We start from the raw sequence: 17,941 nt of genomic DNA, 5'->3' as shown, positions 1-17,941 counted from the left end.
CGTTGTCAAGCCATAAATGTGGGAAAATTTAGAAGTACCTGATCGTTGTCCAATTAAAATATTCAAATTTTACCAAGAAATAAGACCCTCTGCTTTCTGCAATCCTGGTGACCCGTTTTAAATTTGGCAACTCACACGCATCTGTCCTTAAGGTCAGACGACACGTTCTTTGAGCATCTTTTTTTATCTCCTCGTTTTAAAGAAATTCAGTAAAAGTATTATTATTTAAAATCTTTTTTGATTTGATTGAAATTTTATTTATATATAGATATATGCCTAGATGGCCAAGTGGTTAGAGCGGTGGCCATTCCCTGCTAGTAGCACAGGTTTCATAGGTCGTGAGTTCAAGCCCGTCCCCGGTGAAGCTACAATTTATAATATAGTGAATTTTCCTGTGCTGTACATTTTTTTTGTATCAGCAATTCAATGGTATTTTCAAAAAATATAGGAGATTGCATACTTTAGTATTTTGCAGATATGCCTGTTATAAGTATCCTAATATTTTGCAAGAAAGCTTGTCAAAGTAGTAGTAAATCAATACCAAATTCCTGGGAAAAGTTATGTAAAATTGAGGAAGTACATTGTGACATCATTTTATCAACACATAAAATAATATATGAAAACTGACATCACCATGTATCTGCAAGAAATGGTACTTGGCGAGAATTGGTCGCACACCAGTAGAGTGTTGGTTTGTGAGCTGAAGGGTCCTGAAATCGAACCTAGTTGTAGTAATTTCATCTCTTCTATTACAAATAATAAATTATCTTTTAAAAAATAAACATGATATTTTACTTATACAGGTCTTACTGAGGGTGCAGAATGTCTGAGATCTTCCACTTGTTGTAATCCATAAAATCCAAGGCCCCAAGTCAAAGGGTATATAGAATACAACCAAGTATTATGATTAGAACTGGTGGATTTTTAAGTAAGAACGATTTGATTTACAACGGAATTGGACAATGTTTTTGACATTCCGTACGGTTATTAAAAAATGAAATATCACGCCGAGTCAAATCTCATAAATGAACCAAAATTACACCGGTAATTTAAAAGCCACTAGTTATCTCAAATACCCAGTAAATGCTTTATGACCATTTATCATACATGTACTTGGTAATATCCCGTATGAATCAGCAAAGAAAGCATTTCATTGTGTAAATATCCTCTCCATCCTCGCGTAGCGGGGGGGGGGGGGGGGGGGGGCGCAACTCTATGATAAGTCAATTTTTTATATGTAAGTTTAAGAAAAATGTTTGCTGCAAGAAAAGAGGAAATAAACTGCAATGAGCATAATGTTCAAATCATTATGTTAAAATCTTTATTATTCAACAACATTGTATCTGAGATCAATTCTACTTATAAATGAATAAAATAATCTTGTAATTAAATTATGAATAATGACAATTTACTGAAAAATAGATGTTTTATTTTGGTTTGCATTCAAATTCATTTACGTTATGTTGCTATTTTTATTTGTATTGATTTATCATAATTCAATATTTAATAACATGCTGTGCTCGCCCTAATGGTAGCGCCGTAAAACATATTAGTGCTGATTAGATAGAAATACAGAGGTTGATGAACGAAGTCGGGATCTGACAAGTGCATTTCATAGATTTAGCTCGGGATCGGAAAACAAATGAACTCTTCAATCAATCATGTGACCATGATGTGAAAATAGAGCAACTTTCATTTTGAAATTTGGTCGGGTCCATATCTGTCGGTATAAACCGGCTAATTCAGCTTTCTCCCTTCAGTATGGAGATGTTTTATAATTTTTTTCTTTTTGTTTCTGTACTCGTCTGTGTCCTCGATCCGTCAGCCGGCGAAGGAAAGCTTGTTATGGTTAATCTGGTGAGCTTTTTAATGTATTTCATTTAAATGGAAACTAGGCTTGATAAGGTGGTACATGCACAGGCACCTGAATTTTTATTAATCAGTCGCTCAATAAGGCAAATATAAAAAAAAATTCTACCTCCTTTTGAGGGAAAATATGTTGGAAGATGTTCAAGTAAAAATGATTCATCCAACATTTTTACATGGCATGATATAACAGGTATATTTTGTTTTTCACACACTTTTGGTGCAATGATTGTTTTAAAGAAATCAATCAAATTAACTTCACTGAAGTTAATTTGATTATATAGTCCTCAACATATATCGATAACAGGTACATAACAATCATATGTACCTAACAAGTACATTACTAAATTTTACAAAGTCATTTGTAAATACATGTACCTACTTAATATCTAGGTAGTGGTATAAATTGCAAATGCCAGCAATTATTTTAATTGTATTATATAAGTGATGTAATAGGGTAATTGGCATTCATTTTTGATGATATGAAACTGTTTCATACGGCTTATTGCTTGCTCTACGTATATACGCCTATTTGCAATAGCTTTAGTTTTTGACACGTCAGAAGCAGACATTTGAGAAACCCCCCGCCTACCTGAAGGAATCAAAAGCTCTGCCCTTAACAGGGTTAGCTCTTCTCTTATAGGGAACCCCCTATCAGCCATAACCTTATCATAGGGCTCTATTATGTTTAGAAAGCCAGAATTTAGTGTTATTAACTTATCACTGGCACGACCAGTCCAGGCCTCAGATACAAAGATGATCATTCAATTAAGCTGGAGTGATACTGATTAAGATTTCCGCAGTACATGTATTATGGTGTTTGTAATAACTCCAGGTTTGGGCTGCTACCTGTAAATTGTTTGGCGTTTCAATAAAAATTTCTGTACAGTCAATTATATGTCGTACATTTCGATAAGTATTATTTTGGAAAGAACTGGGCAAATTTGACATTACTACCTCTCTGGGTGGGTTGAATATCAGTGTGCTAAGCACTAAGCTTAGGAGTTTTATCCAAGTTGTAAATACACTGGATACATAACATGTGTGGCTGACACACCAAACCTGTCTGTAATATCTTCATTGAGATAGCCTAATCTTAATTTCATTAGACACATTACCATTTCTTCTTTAGGACCTAGTGTTCTGTAATGGCTTGAGAACTTGATCTTTTGTTTTAAAGGATTACAAACCCTTTTTGGACCCTTCCAGTAGCGCAGTTTATGAATATGGGGGTGTATAGTTTGATAGACAGTATTGAAAGATTCCAAATTGGGAAAACCAGTGTAAAATTAAACTTTTGCATCTGATTTTAAAACTTTGCTTAATGAAAATCTTTTGAGGGGAGCTGGTTTTTCCTTTGGTTTTGAATCAAGTTTTATTTCAAGGTCTTTAATTTTATCCTCTAAAAGGGCAATTTTTCCTCATTATCACACATGTCACATGAGCAACTTAGTTGCACATTTATAAAATTGTAACTCTCTTCCTTGTCACATGTTGGGATTGGGGAAGGCTGTTGTTCAATTCTTCTTCTTTTTTCTTTAGTGGGCTGCAGAGTTCTTTCCTTTGGGGGCAGTCTAGTTACAATGGGCTTATGGGGTGTGTACCCTAGTTTCAGCGTGAGGTATGGGTTTGTTGGAGTTGGCCTCCCATCAATAAAATGTCAGAACACACCCTTGAGTCATCTTTGGGCATCCAATTTTCTGAGCCATTTTTTCTGTTAATTATACTGGTCCACTTTTGCCGTCCATATTTATCTTTCAGTTTAGTTGGAAACGGGAAAAGTTGGAATGGCGGGTCAATTAAAAGAGAAAAAACAAACTTTTTGCTTTTCTTTGGGCATCCTGTGGTCATGATGATAAAATCTCTTTGAATTTAATTTATTCCTTTGACATGTGGGTTGCGCCATCCTACAAAAATTCTCAGTTGCGGCAACGGAAACGGAATTTTATTATCAAATGATAGTACTACAAAGGTTATTGTGAGAAACTTATGGGTTTTTCCCCAAAGATGGCAGCCAAGGGACATAACTTTTGAAAAGTGTGGATTGGTCTATACATGGGTATACTAAGGATAACTGAACTTTTTATAATGATGCTTAATAATTGATCCTAACAATAAATAATTTGCAAAATTTAACCAACATGTTTAACACATAACTTCATGTTGCTTAACATGATTGTGCCATTTTTAGAAAAAACAGTTCTCTTTATACATTAATATCACAGGCACTTGTTTCTGAGAAAAAAAATTACCCTATAGACTATAGTATAATAATATCATACTATAGGGTAAATTTTTTTCTCAGAAACATAATAGTGCCTGTGATAAATATATATAATTATACATACATCATGTATTACATGTACCAGTATATTTTAAAAATCCAACAAACAGACACCTTTGTTTCCTTATCGGTAGTATTCTACCAGTTTTGACTGGTTACTGTACCGGTATATCAAACGGATAGCATTCTTGATCAGAATAATTGACTGGTTTTCTATCAAATGTGATATTGTAAGAAATATTTCCTTTAACTGTAAGGCCGGGACTCTTTTGATGTCGATCACAATTAATAAAAAAAAAAACAAGTTGTGCTAATGACACGGAAATATTAAATTTCCATTGATTAATAGACATGCATACAATGCACAGTTACTGTCAATTAACTATGACGTCTTTTCGCCAGTGGATCAATGCCCAAGATCTACATGTACAGGTTTTCATAGATTAATTTTGTGTTCAAGGAAAATTTGTTCAGTTGGTAATTAATTAAATTACTACTATTTTTTTTATTTTATTTAGCCTAATTTAAACTTTCAAACAAATTTTCCTCAATGATTTCTCGGCAACTATATATCGCATATATGCTTGAAACTTAAACATTTTATTTGTTTAGGAATGCCATACAAGTACCTTGGTATCTATTGTAATACCAATTGTACATCTGATCAACTTCCTGTTATATGAGGACTTTGTTTGTTTTAAGCCAATTTTTGAAACAAATTTTCATCAAAGTCTTCTTAGCAACTATTTATCGCATTTGCTTTAAATTTTAAGACACTATTTGTTTGGGCATATCTTCTTTTGTACCAATCGGATGCAATTTCCTGTTAAATGTCGACTTTGCTTATTTTGTATATTCATGTCAGAGCGGGGGTACTACTGCTGTACAGTACTATATAGTGAACATTGGCTCAGAGATATCTTGGTCCCTGTATTTGGTTATCATTTCTTTGTAGTGAAGTGGGAATACATGTAGCAATTAAGAATGTCTTCTGAACTGCAGGTCCCAAGTTCAAATACAAGGTGCTTTTGTTTTAATGAATAGTGATACATTTTTATTATTTGATTTTTGTCAACGTCCCCAATGATTACATGCTAGAATTTCATATCTCTAAGGAAAATAAAACTTTGAGATTGTGTGCAAAAATTTTCTGAAGGGTGTGGAGGACCCTTTACTTGCACTGCCATCTTTTTCCTGTCGAATATTATTATCAGACAGAGTTATCCTATCCTCATTATAGAGTACCGATCTATGTCTGTACATTTGTATATATATATATATATATATATATATCATAAACATAATGTATCATTACTCAATTATCGGATGTTTCAGGAATTTTCTTTGTAAGATTACAATTCTCAGGAAAGAAAAAAGAGAAATTGCTTCCTGGTATTTAACTTTTCAAATGATCATACTAGCTTGCAAACAAATTAGTCCATCGCTTCTCACACCTCTTTGGAGACCGACCGTGGGTTTCCGACAATAATTTTAGTCAAAATCAGTTCAAAATCTGTAATGTTTTAAGATAACATAATATTACAATGTACCTACATGTACTAAATGTACTATGATGTCATCAGTATCTGTGGATAAAGGGAAAATCACGTACGTCAGCATCAAAGAATTGCGAAAAATTATTGGCAGCTATATTAATAGTGCAGATGTATCATTTTTATAGATAATATTATTAGAAATTGCATTCATTTCAATAAACATTAGATTTTAATTGTTGATCAACTAAACAATATAAAATCCACAAAAATTCGTATTTTAACAAATATGGATGAAACCACTTACAGTATATTCGGTTGTTTATTTTTGGATTTTCTACAATATGACATCTTTGTGATTTCTGAATTAGTAAGTACTGTTAGATAATTTGTTGATTCATGAAATATGAACAACTCTATTACAGGCTTCATATATTTGAATTTATTAAGTGGGGGAGCAAAGTACAATAATCTGTAATTGCATTATATCATACTTGAACTTTGTCGCTCTGAAAGTGACAATTACCATATTATAGTAGGTTTGGTGTGTAATTAGATACTTGTATCATATGGGCATATAATTTATTATCAATTTAAAACACATGTCAGATGATCAAACTATTAATATCCTTTATCTCAATTAATGTTACTTAAAAAACTTAAAATGCTATAATAATAAACACTACCCAAATAACATGCTAAAAACTGAGTGTCACAAAGTGATTGATGGGGGGGGGGGGGGGGTCAGGGGTGGTTATATGAGTTGCTTGCTTTCAAAATTTCAGGCTTTTTGATTTATCTGCTAATTATACCGGCACTTTCTAAAGAAAGTTCGGGTATATTGTTGTTTCCCTGTTCAGTCCGTCCATCTGTCACGTTTTACTTTCTCAAACTGCTCTTACATCTTATAAACCAGCAAACTGAACTCTTGGAGTTTGATTTGGGGTATCATGTTGTTTTGTAAAAAGGTTTCAAAAATTCTCTAGTAGTCCTGGGGGTCAAATAATTTGTAAAAAATGACGTTTTTTCACAAAAAACCTTCTTCCTCGAACTCCTCCTACATTTTCAACAGTAGACAAATCACCTCTTGGAATATGTTTAAGGGTATCCTATAGATGCGCAATATGGTTTTGGAATTTTCAATTTTGTCCTGGGGGTCATTTAATGGCTGAAAAATGACGGTTTTTTTTTTTACAAAAAAACTGTTTTCAAAAACGTCATTTTATTTTGACGCAGTAGCCAAATGATCTTCTAGAATATGATAGGGGGTGTCATATTGAGGCGTGATCAGGTTCCAGAATTTTTTGTTTATTACAAGGATCAGTGGGCAACAAAAAATGATGTTTTTTTTTTGCAAAAAAAGTATGGTTCCCTCAACTCCTCTTACAACTTTTGGAGTAGCTACGTCATCTCTTGGGATATGATTGGGGCTGTCCTATAGATGTGCAATAAGGTTTTAAAAATTTAAATTTCATCCAGGGAGTCAAATAGTAGCTAAAAATTGACGTTTATCTCTCAAAAAAACAACATAGATCCCAGAACTCCTCTTATGATTTAATGGATAGACACATCATATCTTGGGATATGATAGGGACTGTTCTATAGATGTGTAGTAAGGTTTTAAAAATTAAAATTTCGTAAAGGGAGTCAAATAGTAGTAAAAAATTGACGTTTATCACTCAAAAAAAACCCATAGATCCTAGAACTCCTCTAATGATTAAATGGATAGACACATCATATCTTGGGATATGATAGGGACTGTTCTATAGTGCATTATGGTTTTGAAAAATTAACCCTTTGTGTGCGGCGACCCAACATATTGGGTATGGAATAGCCGACGTTACCGTGCGGCAACCCAACATGTTGGGTTTGAGAAAGAAATCAGCACTTAGTTACTTTAGCCTAAAATAAAATTAAAACGGTCGAGTGTTTTTATTGTGAATCAATAAATTTAAAGACAATAAATGATTTCTGTTTAAAAAATGAAAAATATAAGCCTATTTTTAAAAGAATATAGCTTAAAAGACGAATTTAAATTCGTCATCTAATTTTGGAAATAGGGAAATTCCGCGCCATTACTAATCTCTAAAACAATCGGTCAATCTAAAACTCTAACAAAGAAAACAAAATCAATAACATATATAATCAAGAAAAAAACTATAATTTTGATAAAAAAGTAAAAGATTACTTAAGTTAATGTATAAAAAAGAAAGAAGAAAAGGAAATTTGGAGACTTTCTTAACATTGACCTTAACCTTGCGTATTTCTTCCGGTTAAAACGAAAGTTGCAGGTTGTTTTTGTTCATTCGTGATATTTTCGCTAAAAAATGAATACACCAATGTGATTAATTGTTTTTCGGACTGTGTGTACATTTGATTGTTTCATCCTTGCTGTAAGTACGACATATGCCTTCATGATAATTATATAAACACGTTCGAAAACGCGCGAGATATCTCCAAACAGAAAACGCGAGTTATTTACAAGTTATCAGTGTTTTAAAATAAAAGTTTAACCACAATTCTTTCATCTTTTGTCCTTATTATTTATAATCTTTTAAGTGAAAAGTTATTATTCATGAAACTATTATTTAAACCTAGTATGAACACAGCAAAAATCATGGAAAATGTAGCTATAATGAATGTTGCTATGCATACGTCAAAAGTATGTCAATGTTTTTCCTTTTCATTATATATTTCATTGAAAACCAACATTTTTCAAAGAATCATTAAAAAGTAACCCCTTGACCGATTTTGAAAAGACCTGGATTGATAAATTCACAATTTCTATAGCTTTTTTGCATCATATTTAAATATTTTTTCCAATCTTTTGTTTCTGAGGCTTGCATATTGCAAAAGATATATAGTAGAGCTCTTAAAAAATATCTTTGTGTTGTGTTTGAAATATCAAATTTTACAAATGAGTCATCAAAAAAATATTACAATGAATGTCAAAATTTACGAATTCAATCTACTTTAATCAATATAAATTTCTTCAAAATCTTTCAAAAAATAACAACAGAAAACTTTTTTCAAATAAGTCTTGTTTTCAATGAAATATATAGGGAAAAAATAAAAAAAATTGACGTACTTTTGACATGCAAGTGTACATGTAAATACTTATCTTCTGAGTGTACTGAGCAGAAGATAATTTAATGGCAACAGCAAGGAGCATCGATTTTGAAGCATTTTTGAATGAGTTTGCAGCAGAGAACAGTGATTTTGAATTTGACGATTTTGATTTGTGAGAAGATCGACCTACCGAAAACTTAGAAAATTTTATAGATTCAGACAACTGGGTGGCAGGAGATGGGGAGCCCCCATCCCTTGACTGCAAAATCTCCTGGCTTAATACAAGCAATAAACAACAAATGTTCACCACAAGAATATTTAAATCATTTTTCAATGACAGTGTTTTTGATTTTCTTGCACAACAGACAGATCTGTATGCACAGCAATTCTTGAGCTCTGCTCAATTGACAGTGTTCATGTAGTAGGTTTCACAAACGCTATGAAACAACTTCCTCAGATATGAAGTAATTCATATCACTTCTCATGCTGGTGGAACTTCTGCATCAAGTACTGGAAAACAGACTAACTGACTGCAACACCCTTTTTTCCAAGTGTCATGCCAAGGGACAGGTGTTTGTCTTTGATGACTGTTTTTTCATCTCAATGACAACTCCGATTATGTGCCACATGGGGAAGATGGCTATGATTCTCTCTTTAAACTGGGTCCATTGTATCACAAGATTTTGGAGGGGTAAAGAAAATGTAATGCATGTAATAAGTCTGATGATATAGAACTTTATTTATCATGATACCTACCTGAAATGGAATTGGGGGGGGGGGGGGGGGTTTAGAATCACCTTGTTTGTCTGTATATTTGTGAGCTAGAGGACGTGATTTGTGCAGACCACTTCGATATTCTGTCCCAGGTTTCTACTACCACTATCTTTTGCTTAATATTTATGGTAGATAATCAAACACTTATATGTTTGTGCCCTTCTGGTAGATAGAGATGGATACAATATGTAAGATTTACCCATTATAAATCCTTGTAAGAAACATCAAATGTTGTGGAGCACATACATGTAGCTAAGTGGTCAAAAGTATTACCGGTATATCAGTAACCGAATGGTCACTAGTTCAAAACCCTTTGGTCAAACTTGACCTGAGGATGCATCATGTCCCTAATCCAAGTTATTGATCAAGTCATGGTCACATCACAATCAAAATTCAATTTCACAGAGTGTGTTAGTCCGTTTCTTAAAGATATATCCTTTAAAATGGTCATAGTAATATACAGTTGTTGACTGGGGTCGAGGGCAACAGTTGATCTGTCGGACCGGCTCGCAAACTGTTGCCCGCGGCCTTCCAGGGCAACAGTTGATCTGTCGGACCGGCTCGCAAACTGTTGCCCAAGGCCGAAGGACAGATATCGGGGGCAGATATTTGACCATACTGCACATAGTCCTTTGAGACACAGTCACAGTCAACAACTGTTTTGTTATACCCCTTCTATTAGTAATCAATAACACGTTTTCACGGATTGTGACGTCACCGGTCAACAGTCTTTTTTAACAGTCGATTTTAACAGTTCCAATCTAACAGTTCCAGTCCAACAGTCAAAATGCTGGACTTTTTTTCGTATAGAGTACTAGTTATATGGTAACTGTTTACAGGGGTATAACAAAAGAATTTGTTTACTGAAATAAATACTGATTCTGTGAATATATTTCTGCTAACTTGATTCTTTCAAGGTTTGACATTGCATGTGTATCAGCCCCATCAAAATTTATGCATAGATAAAGCCATGGTCCCTTGGAGAGGAAATCTACATTTCCAAGTGTACAGTCCAGATAATTAAGCCAGACAAGTATGGGCCTAAAGCTTACATACTTTGTGATGCGGAAAATGAGTATTGTTTGAAAATGAAGTTGCACACAGGGAAATCTTCAGACACCCCCCCCCCCCCCCTCCACCCCAGTGACAAAGGTGATACTTGCGACTTGGTTATGTCACTTTTATGAAACCACTATGCTTTTGGACACATTCTATACTGTGACAATTACCGGTACATGTATTTTTCAAGTCCACAACTATTCATGGATCTATGGTGTCTCGTAATGGGTGCTACTAGCTGGCACAGTCCGTTCTTATTGACGTGGGATACTCTAAGAGGTTCCCAAACTATTTTCAGATAGTCATTGCAGCATTCTACTTTCCTATTTTGCATTTGCTATAAACATTTATTTTGTGCTCTGTTGATCTGAAATGTTTTCAACATAAACCAAACTTTACCAAAAATATAGTTTATTGATAAGCAGTTTTAAAATGCATGAATTGTAATCACTTTCCAACCATGCATGTGGAAAGTAAAATGTATTTATTAGGATCGACTCTTGAATTGATCTTTGCTTGCAGTGAAAACTTTGAAATGGTGGAAAAAAGTATTTTTTCCCATTTTGACCCTCATCATTTTAAATACTTATGTCCTTTACAAGGAAAATTGTGAAGAAATCATAGGCTTTTTCAAAGAAAACTGATCCATAAGCTCCTGAGCAACTCTGGTGGTAATATTTAATGTATGGTACAAAAACAGGAATGAGCATATAAATACAATGAAAATCTATGGTTGGACAAGGAATCGAACCTGGGACCCCTGCATCTCTAGTCTGGAGCCTACCATTGAGCTATCCAGGCCAATATCCACTGTCATATCATAAAGCCCCAACTACTACATTCCTCTCTCCTTAAATAGTCTTTGACCCCGAAGACGCAACACAAGTTCACCTTGTCAAGACTTATATTTATATTGCCTGAACAAGGAAGGTCACAACATCATCTGTAGTAGGAAAGGAGGAATAAGCATATAAATACAATTAAGGTAACTCCATACTCGTAAAATTCTCTGATGAAAGTTGAAAAACCGAACTGATTTCAACTTAACAGACTTAAATTTCATCAATTGTTAGAAAAAATATTTTGTATATGCTGCAAAGCGTGCAGATGAGTGGAAAGAAGAAAAAGGCCAGGAAGGCAGACTTTATATGAATGTAGCCAATGCAATCTGGTATTGTGCATAGAGCCATGTTTTGCGATATACCACACCAAGCAAGACTATGTTTTAGCTTATAAGAGGCTATTAGGCCAGCCCACTGAGAGGTGAACTCACTTCACTATATATTTAACTGTCCACATTTTATCGGAATTTATAATTCATTGACATTAATTGACATTTGATATTCATTGATTTAACGCATGCATTGAAATTAATTTTTTGAATTGATTTCTGATAATTTTGCCAGCAATTCTTTTTATTTTCTTGATTTAATTTTTCAAAAGTACTTGTATTAATTTTTTTTTTCATTTTATTATGGGAAGTTTGATGTTATCCCCATATTAAAACATTGAATATCAAAAAATCTTCATTTTACTTAATTTTTGTTGCCATGGTTACCGAAAAATGGGCATAAATGTAAAAATCCATCTTCATTAATTTGTGTCAGAGAGAGCTGATATGAAACAATATCTGTGACAAATTTCAACAGCGTAAGCTAACAATTACTAAAATTACTTAATGTTAAATACGATATGCTACTAAATTTGCTGATGTTCTGAAACAACTCAGTACTGGGACATAAGTTGCCGTAAAACAAGTCAGCACACAAAGGGTTAAATTTAACCCCGAGGCCCATTACCTACATACCAGTTGATGCCCTTTACCTTAAAGGATCAAGAATATATATGGTTAAGGGGTGGGGATCTCAACAGTTTCTGAGATATTTGTACACTTCCTGTTTGAGGGGGTTCACGACCACCCCCCACCCAGATTGGGGATCTCAACTGTTTTGAAGATGTTAAGGGACTTGCTGTTCGAGGGGGATCAGGACCACCCACAGGGCCCATGACCTACATAACATTTGATGCCCCTTGATATAAGGAACAAGAATATATATGGTTTAGGGGTCATGATTATAACAGTTTCTGAGATATATGGTAATTTCCAATTCCTGGGGGGTGGGGATGACCCCAGGGGTCAGATCTAATAAACCTTATATATTGCCAGTAACAGTCAATATATGATTATGAAAACCCTATATTATTATCTTTGTCAGTTTCAATAGAGTCTACAATTCTTCCCATAAGGTTCAATGTTAGACCCCACACCCTTTTGAACCCCCCCCCCCCCCCCCCCCCCCCCCCCCCGAAAAGTGGTTGTCTAACCCCAAAAGAGAAAAATCAAACTAGGGTGCACAACTATATATGCAGGCCTATTGTATCCTAGGGTTTTGTACAATTCTGTTCAGCCATCTCTGAGAAACAAGTTCAGAGCGGGAAAGAAGAAAAAGAATAATGATACATGTAATAAGAACCGTACAAAAATAACAAGTCTCCAAATTTCATTTGGTAGACTTAATAATAAAGATTAAATAGAGATAGGATCATCAAACATCAATAATTTTAAGATAATTGACAATTTCTGATTCTAAGGGGGTCAGGATGACCCCTTAGTGTCATGACTTATATACCATAATGATCTGATGCACCATGACCAGAGGAGGAATAATATCTTTGGATTAAGGTGGGAATCTCTATGGTTTTTATGATATTTGATAATTTCAGGAAGAGCACTTGGGATCATGACCTACATACCATTTGAAATGCCTTGAACAAAGAAACAATAATATGTCTACATGATATATGATTCAATTTAAGAACCCAGATATAGATCTATCCTGTATGTTTTGTAATTCTTCCTATGTACATGTATATATATATATATATATATATTAGTTTGTGTTTTGTTCTATACTGTTCATGTTCATGACTGTAGTATGGCTTACTTATTTTAAATTACATCAAAAAATTGTCAAATATATGACTTGGAACCCCCACCCCCAAACAAACTCAAATTTAAACAATCCCATAGGGTCATGGCCTACATTGTATTTGATGCATTGTAATACATTAAAAAAGAAAGACCCCTTCCTTCCTATTATAACTCATATAAAAATGATAAGTCTGTACACTTATATACTTATACATGAAATACACAAATTTAATATGAAATTGTTACAGGGTCAATATGGGGTCAACTGAATACTGTAAGTCTGACAAATGAAAAAATAACTTTTGCAATTAAAATGACAGAAACTTTACAAATGCGATAGGATAGGTGATGATGATAAACTTATCTAAATATTAAAAGATGATGATACAGTATGCTAGCAAAGGGAGATCACTTATTTAGAAAGTGAAAGTTAATACTTATGTACATACCGGTGTCTCATAATATTGTGCTACTATAATACTCACTATACATGTATTATGCTTACCTATATTGGTCAACATCATAATGATAATCCAATTATAGCACAATATGAATCCCTTTAGCTGATCACCACAAAAGAAATGTTTATGCATGTTTACTAATCCTTTTTTGCATTTGAAAAACACATGTATGTACATCTAATGGATTAAGAGCTGGGTAAAACTAGTACCAGCAATTGAGACCTGTAGACCTGTGTTGTGTACATAACTTCAGACAACGATCAGTTATTTGTAACATGCATGTATTTTTACGACCTATTCTTCAAAACCTTTTCTGCATATGAAAAACACATACATGACTGTAGTATACCACCTAAAACCCATATAATCGAAGAGCTTTGTAAAACTAGTATCCGCAATTGAGACCTGTAGACCTTTGTTAAATTATTGTGTACATAACTTCAGACAAAGATCTTGCAGTTATTTGTAACATGCATATATTTATGACCTATATTCTTCAAAACCCCTTGCACTATTTTATGAGGAAAATAACAGCTTTAAGGTGGTGCAGCACACCAGTATAAATGAAATATTTTCCCCCAAAATGTTACCTTAAGGGTTAGAGCAATTACATGTCTGTAAGGGCATTGGAGTCCGAGGTGTATTTTTGGTAATTTTACTATTGATTTAAATGAATTTTCATTGGGGGGGGGGGGGGGGGGGGGGAGGGTCTGGACCCATCACTCCCACCCCTTTTCTAAATCCGTGCACACGATTATGTACATGTAGGCACACAGAAGCAAATCTAAAGCCGGCAACCGCCGCAGAGAGCGGGCATAATTTAATTTAGTTTGTAATAATTATATAGACCAGTATACTTTCTATGACATGAAAAGTTAAAATTATTAAGTTCCACCCCAAATTGCACATTAAGTGCCTCTCATGTGTTATTATCATATTGGAAGGGATCTCATCCTTCAGTTATGAAAACTATAATTTTTAAATGTATTACCGGAACTTGCATGTGGCCTTCATCATTTTTAATTAAACTGGTACAAAACAGTGTTATTTAGGGGCAAACACTTAGTGCGGGTATTACTGTCTAATGACAGAATCTAGCTAAATTTTTGCTATCAATTTCATACCAAAAAATTGAATTTGTACATGTTGTTGCATTTGAATGATTTTTTTTATTTATGAATTTGACAATTTAGTTGTATATAGGAGTTGGGGGAGTGGAACAAAGATTTATTGAGTATATTGTGTTTCTTAAAATTTAGGTCTATCGTCATGGAGACAGATCCCCTATCGTTATGTTGCCAAAGGACACCCATCAGTTAGATGATTGGCCCAATGGACTAGGCTGGCTATCCAAGGTATTAATTAACCTTAGATGCAGTAGATATCAATTTTGATTTATATATTAGAACCATTTTAACAAGACATTGGACTTTTAGTAGGGCGTAGCTATCTATTTTTTGCGTCAAAACAAGTTAAAATGAGGTGGTTTCAAGCAAAATGATGCACCGATTGCGTAGTCTCAGCTCAAAAGCCAGGCAAATCTTGTTGATTTCAAAGAGCCATGGCTGAGTGGCCAGCAATTAGATAGACAGGCCTTTGTCACATTGCTGCTATTTGACACAATTACCCAAAGTCCAAGCTCTTTTTAAAATGGTTCTAACTGAATTTTTTCTCCAACCTATGTTTCTTTGAAAAAGCCTAGTACAATAGCCAGTACATTATATTGTCTTTATTACAATTAAAAATGCTTTCTTTGATGGTTAATGTGGATATATAAAGGGAACAATCATTGCAAAAAAAAAAAAATATGAATTTATTTTAAAAAAAATAAAAATCTGCACTTCATATCCCACTATTTATATCTTTCTCAGAATTATTCAATTAATCTTACATTAAAACTCAGAGAAAGTATGTTCCTGAAAGTTAATAATTTGGTGGATCAGAATGACTTACCGTACACATAATTTTTCCTTAAGTTTTATTATGAAAGTTACCATGGTTGATAAACTACTTGAAAATTTGGGGTCAGCTTGTTTCAGGTCTTGGAAGTCTATGCTCTCAATATAGCTTAATATGTTTTGACCATGCATTCAAGAAATAATCCATGCAAATTTAAGTCAACACCAAATTAGAGAACACAAAAGATACATGTCAATTTATGATAATTATTAACATTATTTAATATAGCTACTGGAATTAAAGTTGACATTAAATGATCTTAACAATGCATATTAGAAAGTAGTTTTTAGAATATAAAGGAATGCTTATATTCATATTCAGAGAGGTCGTTTTACTGGATCATGTAGATTTCAGTCTTGTCAGTTTCTTTTATAGCAATCAATTTTCTTACTAAGAATTATTTAATAGGAAAACTACTTAGTAAACTAAGTAAAAATACACAGCCAAGATAATGCCTCAATGTTTAGTAGATCAAGTGTCACTGAGTATTTAAGTGATTTACCATGTCGGATGTAATCAATGTTATGATTGGTTGATTTTTTTTTCTACGTTTGCCTTTAGATTGGAATGAGTCAGCACCACGCCCTTGGCCAGTGGTTGAGGAATCGCTACACGACAGAGAATACATTACTTAATAAGACCTACAAACACAAAGAGGTTGGTGCTATTTTAAGTTTGGAGTAAAACTAAAAGTGTCACTGGGATAACAGGTGTGCGACTGTCAGTCAATATATCTGGCCTCAGGATCATGAAGCATTTTAGACTTAAGACTAAATTGCAATCTTTTATAAAATTAAAATATGTCATAAAATTATCCTTAAACTTTGTAACTATCAACATAATATAGAGACACTTTCCAATAGCATTTCATTTTTTCGATGTTGTCAATCACAAGACAATAAGACAGTGTATTAAATCTGACTTAAGTCTAAGACTGCTTCATGATCTTGGGGCCAGGTCTCAATATCTCAATGGTTAGAGCGCTGGCATGGTATGCAAGTGGGCCTGGGTTTGAGTCTCAGTTGAGACATCACTACACTTTACAAAAGAATAAAAAAATTGGAAGGTCATACTCTGAGTTAACTTATTTGTGAAAATATACCCGGTAGGTGTTTTAATTGTACTGATTGATGTACCAACAGAAACATATATGAAACAATGGAAAAGCTGTCAGTGTGACAGCAAACTTGGTTTTCTTTTGTGCGGATAGTATCCATAATCCTTTTGTCAACCCTGAATTGATAAACACTCCCTCTCCAGAGTAATGGGGTACTTCATATGCAACAGGTGGTTTTTTTTTTTTAATAAATTATCATTAATCAAAATCCAAGTAATATGCACATCTCTGATATGTGTACAATTGATCTGCAAAACAACAACTTTCTAATTTGAAAACTTTTGGTGGGAGGAGTTATCATTACAATTGGAGTACCCTATGTAAAATATTTTACCAAAAAATAACTAAGTTCAATAGATGGTATTTTTTTTTTTTTTTTTTGAAAATTCAAGTAATATGCACATCTCAGATAAATGTACAATTGATCTGCAAAACATCAACTTCCTATCTTGAAAACTGAAGGAAGAGTTGTATGTACAATAGGGGTACACTTTTGACAGCGCTCACCCAACCACCTGTCGCCAATTTCACCATTTTAATAACCGGATTTTCCTTGGAAAACCAGGTGAAAAAAAATAGACTTGAACACACCTGTCAGTGAATGATATGTAATGGCTAATTGTATTCAGCACCTCGGCACGCCCGCATGTCCATCTCATCTCTTTTATTCCAAGTAAAATCTTCCCGTAATAAAATATTCAAATGGCGTTGATTTTTCTTTATTTTAAAGCATTATCACTTACATTCATGTAAAGAAATATCGAACCCGTTAGTAAATACCTAGTCAAACAGTTTCGATTCAGTTAAAACAAAAGCTGTAACAGTAGGCGGTAGAGCTTTCCAACTCGATAAAATACCGCTCTAATCCCAAAAGATATTATTTCTAAACATATTTATTGTAACTTTTCAACACATCTGTATCTATCA

General features: G+C 33.8%; 1 protein-coding gene and 1 pseudogene across 1 annotated transcript in view; both read left to right on the top strand.

Moving 5' to 3' along the window:
* The first annotated feature begins 1,524 nt into the window (after positions 1-1,524).
* LOC117683482 (prostatic acid phosphatase) overlaps positions 1,525-17,941 on the top strand; it is a 29,255-nt gene continuing 12,838 nt past the window's right edge. Inside the window, exons 1-3 of the mRNA XM_066073011.1 lie at positions 1,525-1,857; positions 15,198-15,293; positions 16,459-16,554. Of these exons, the coding sequence (XP_065929083.1) occupies positions 1,762-1,857; positions 15,198-15,293; positions 16,459-16,554 (288 nt within the window). The 5' untranslated portion in view covers positions 1,525-1,761. The remainder of the gene's footprint in view (positions 1,858-15,197; positions 15,294-16,458; positions 16,555-17,941) is intronic.
* Positions 9,254-10,673, top strand: LOC136272207 (uncharacterized; annotated as a pseudogene).

The sequence above is a fragment of the Magallana gigas genome, chromosome 10 (assembly GCF_963853765.1).
Source record: "Magallana gigas chromosome 10, xbMagGiga1.1, whole genome shotgun sequence".
Taxonomy (NCBI): Eukaryota; Metazoa; Mollusca; class Bivalvia; order Ostreida; family Ostreidae; genus Magallana; species Magallana gigas.
This window is presented reverse-complemented; position numbering and strand designations above follow the sequence as displayed.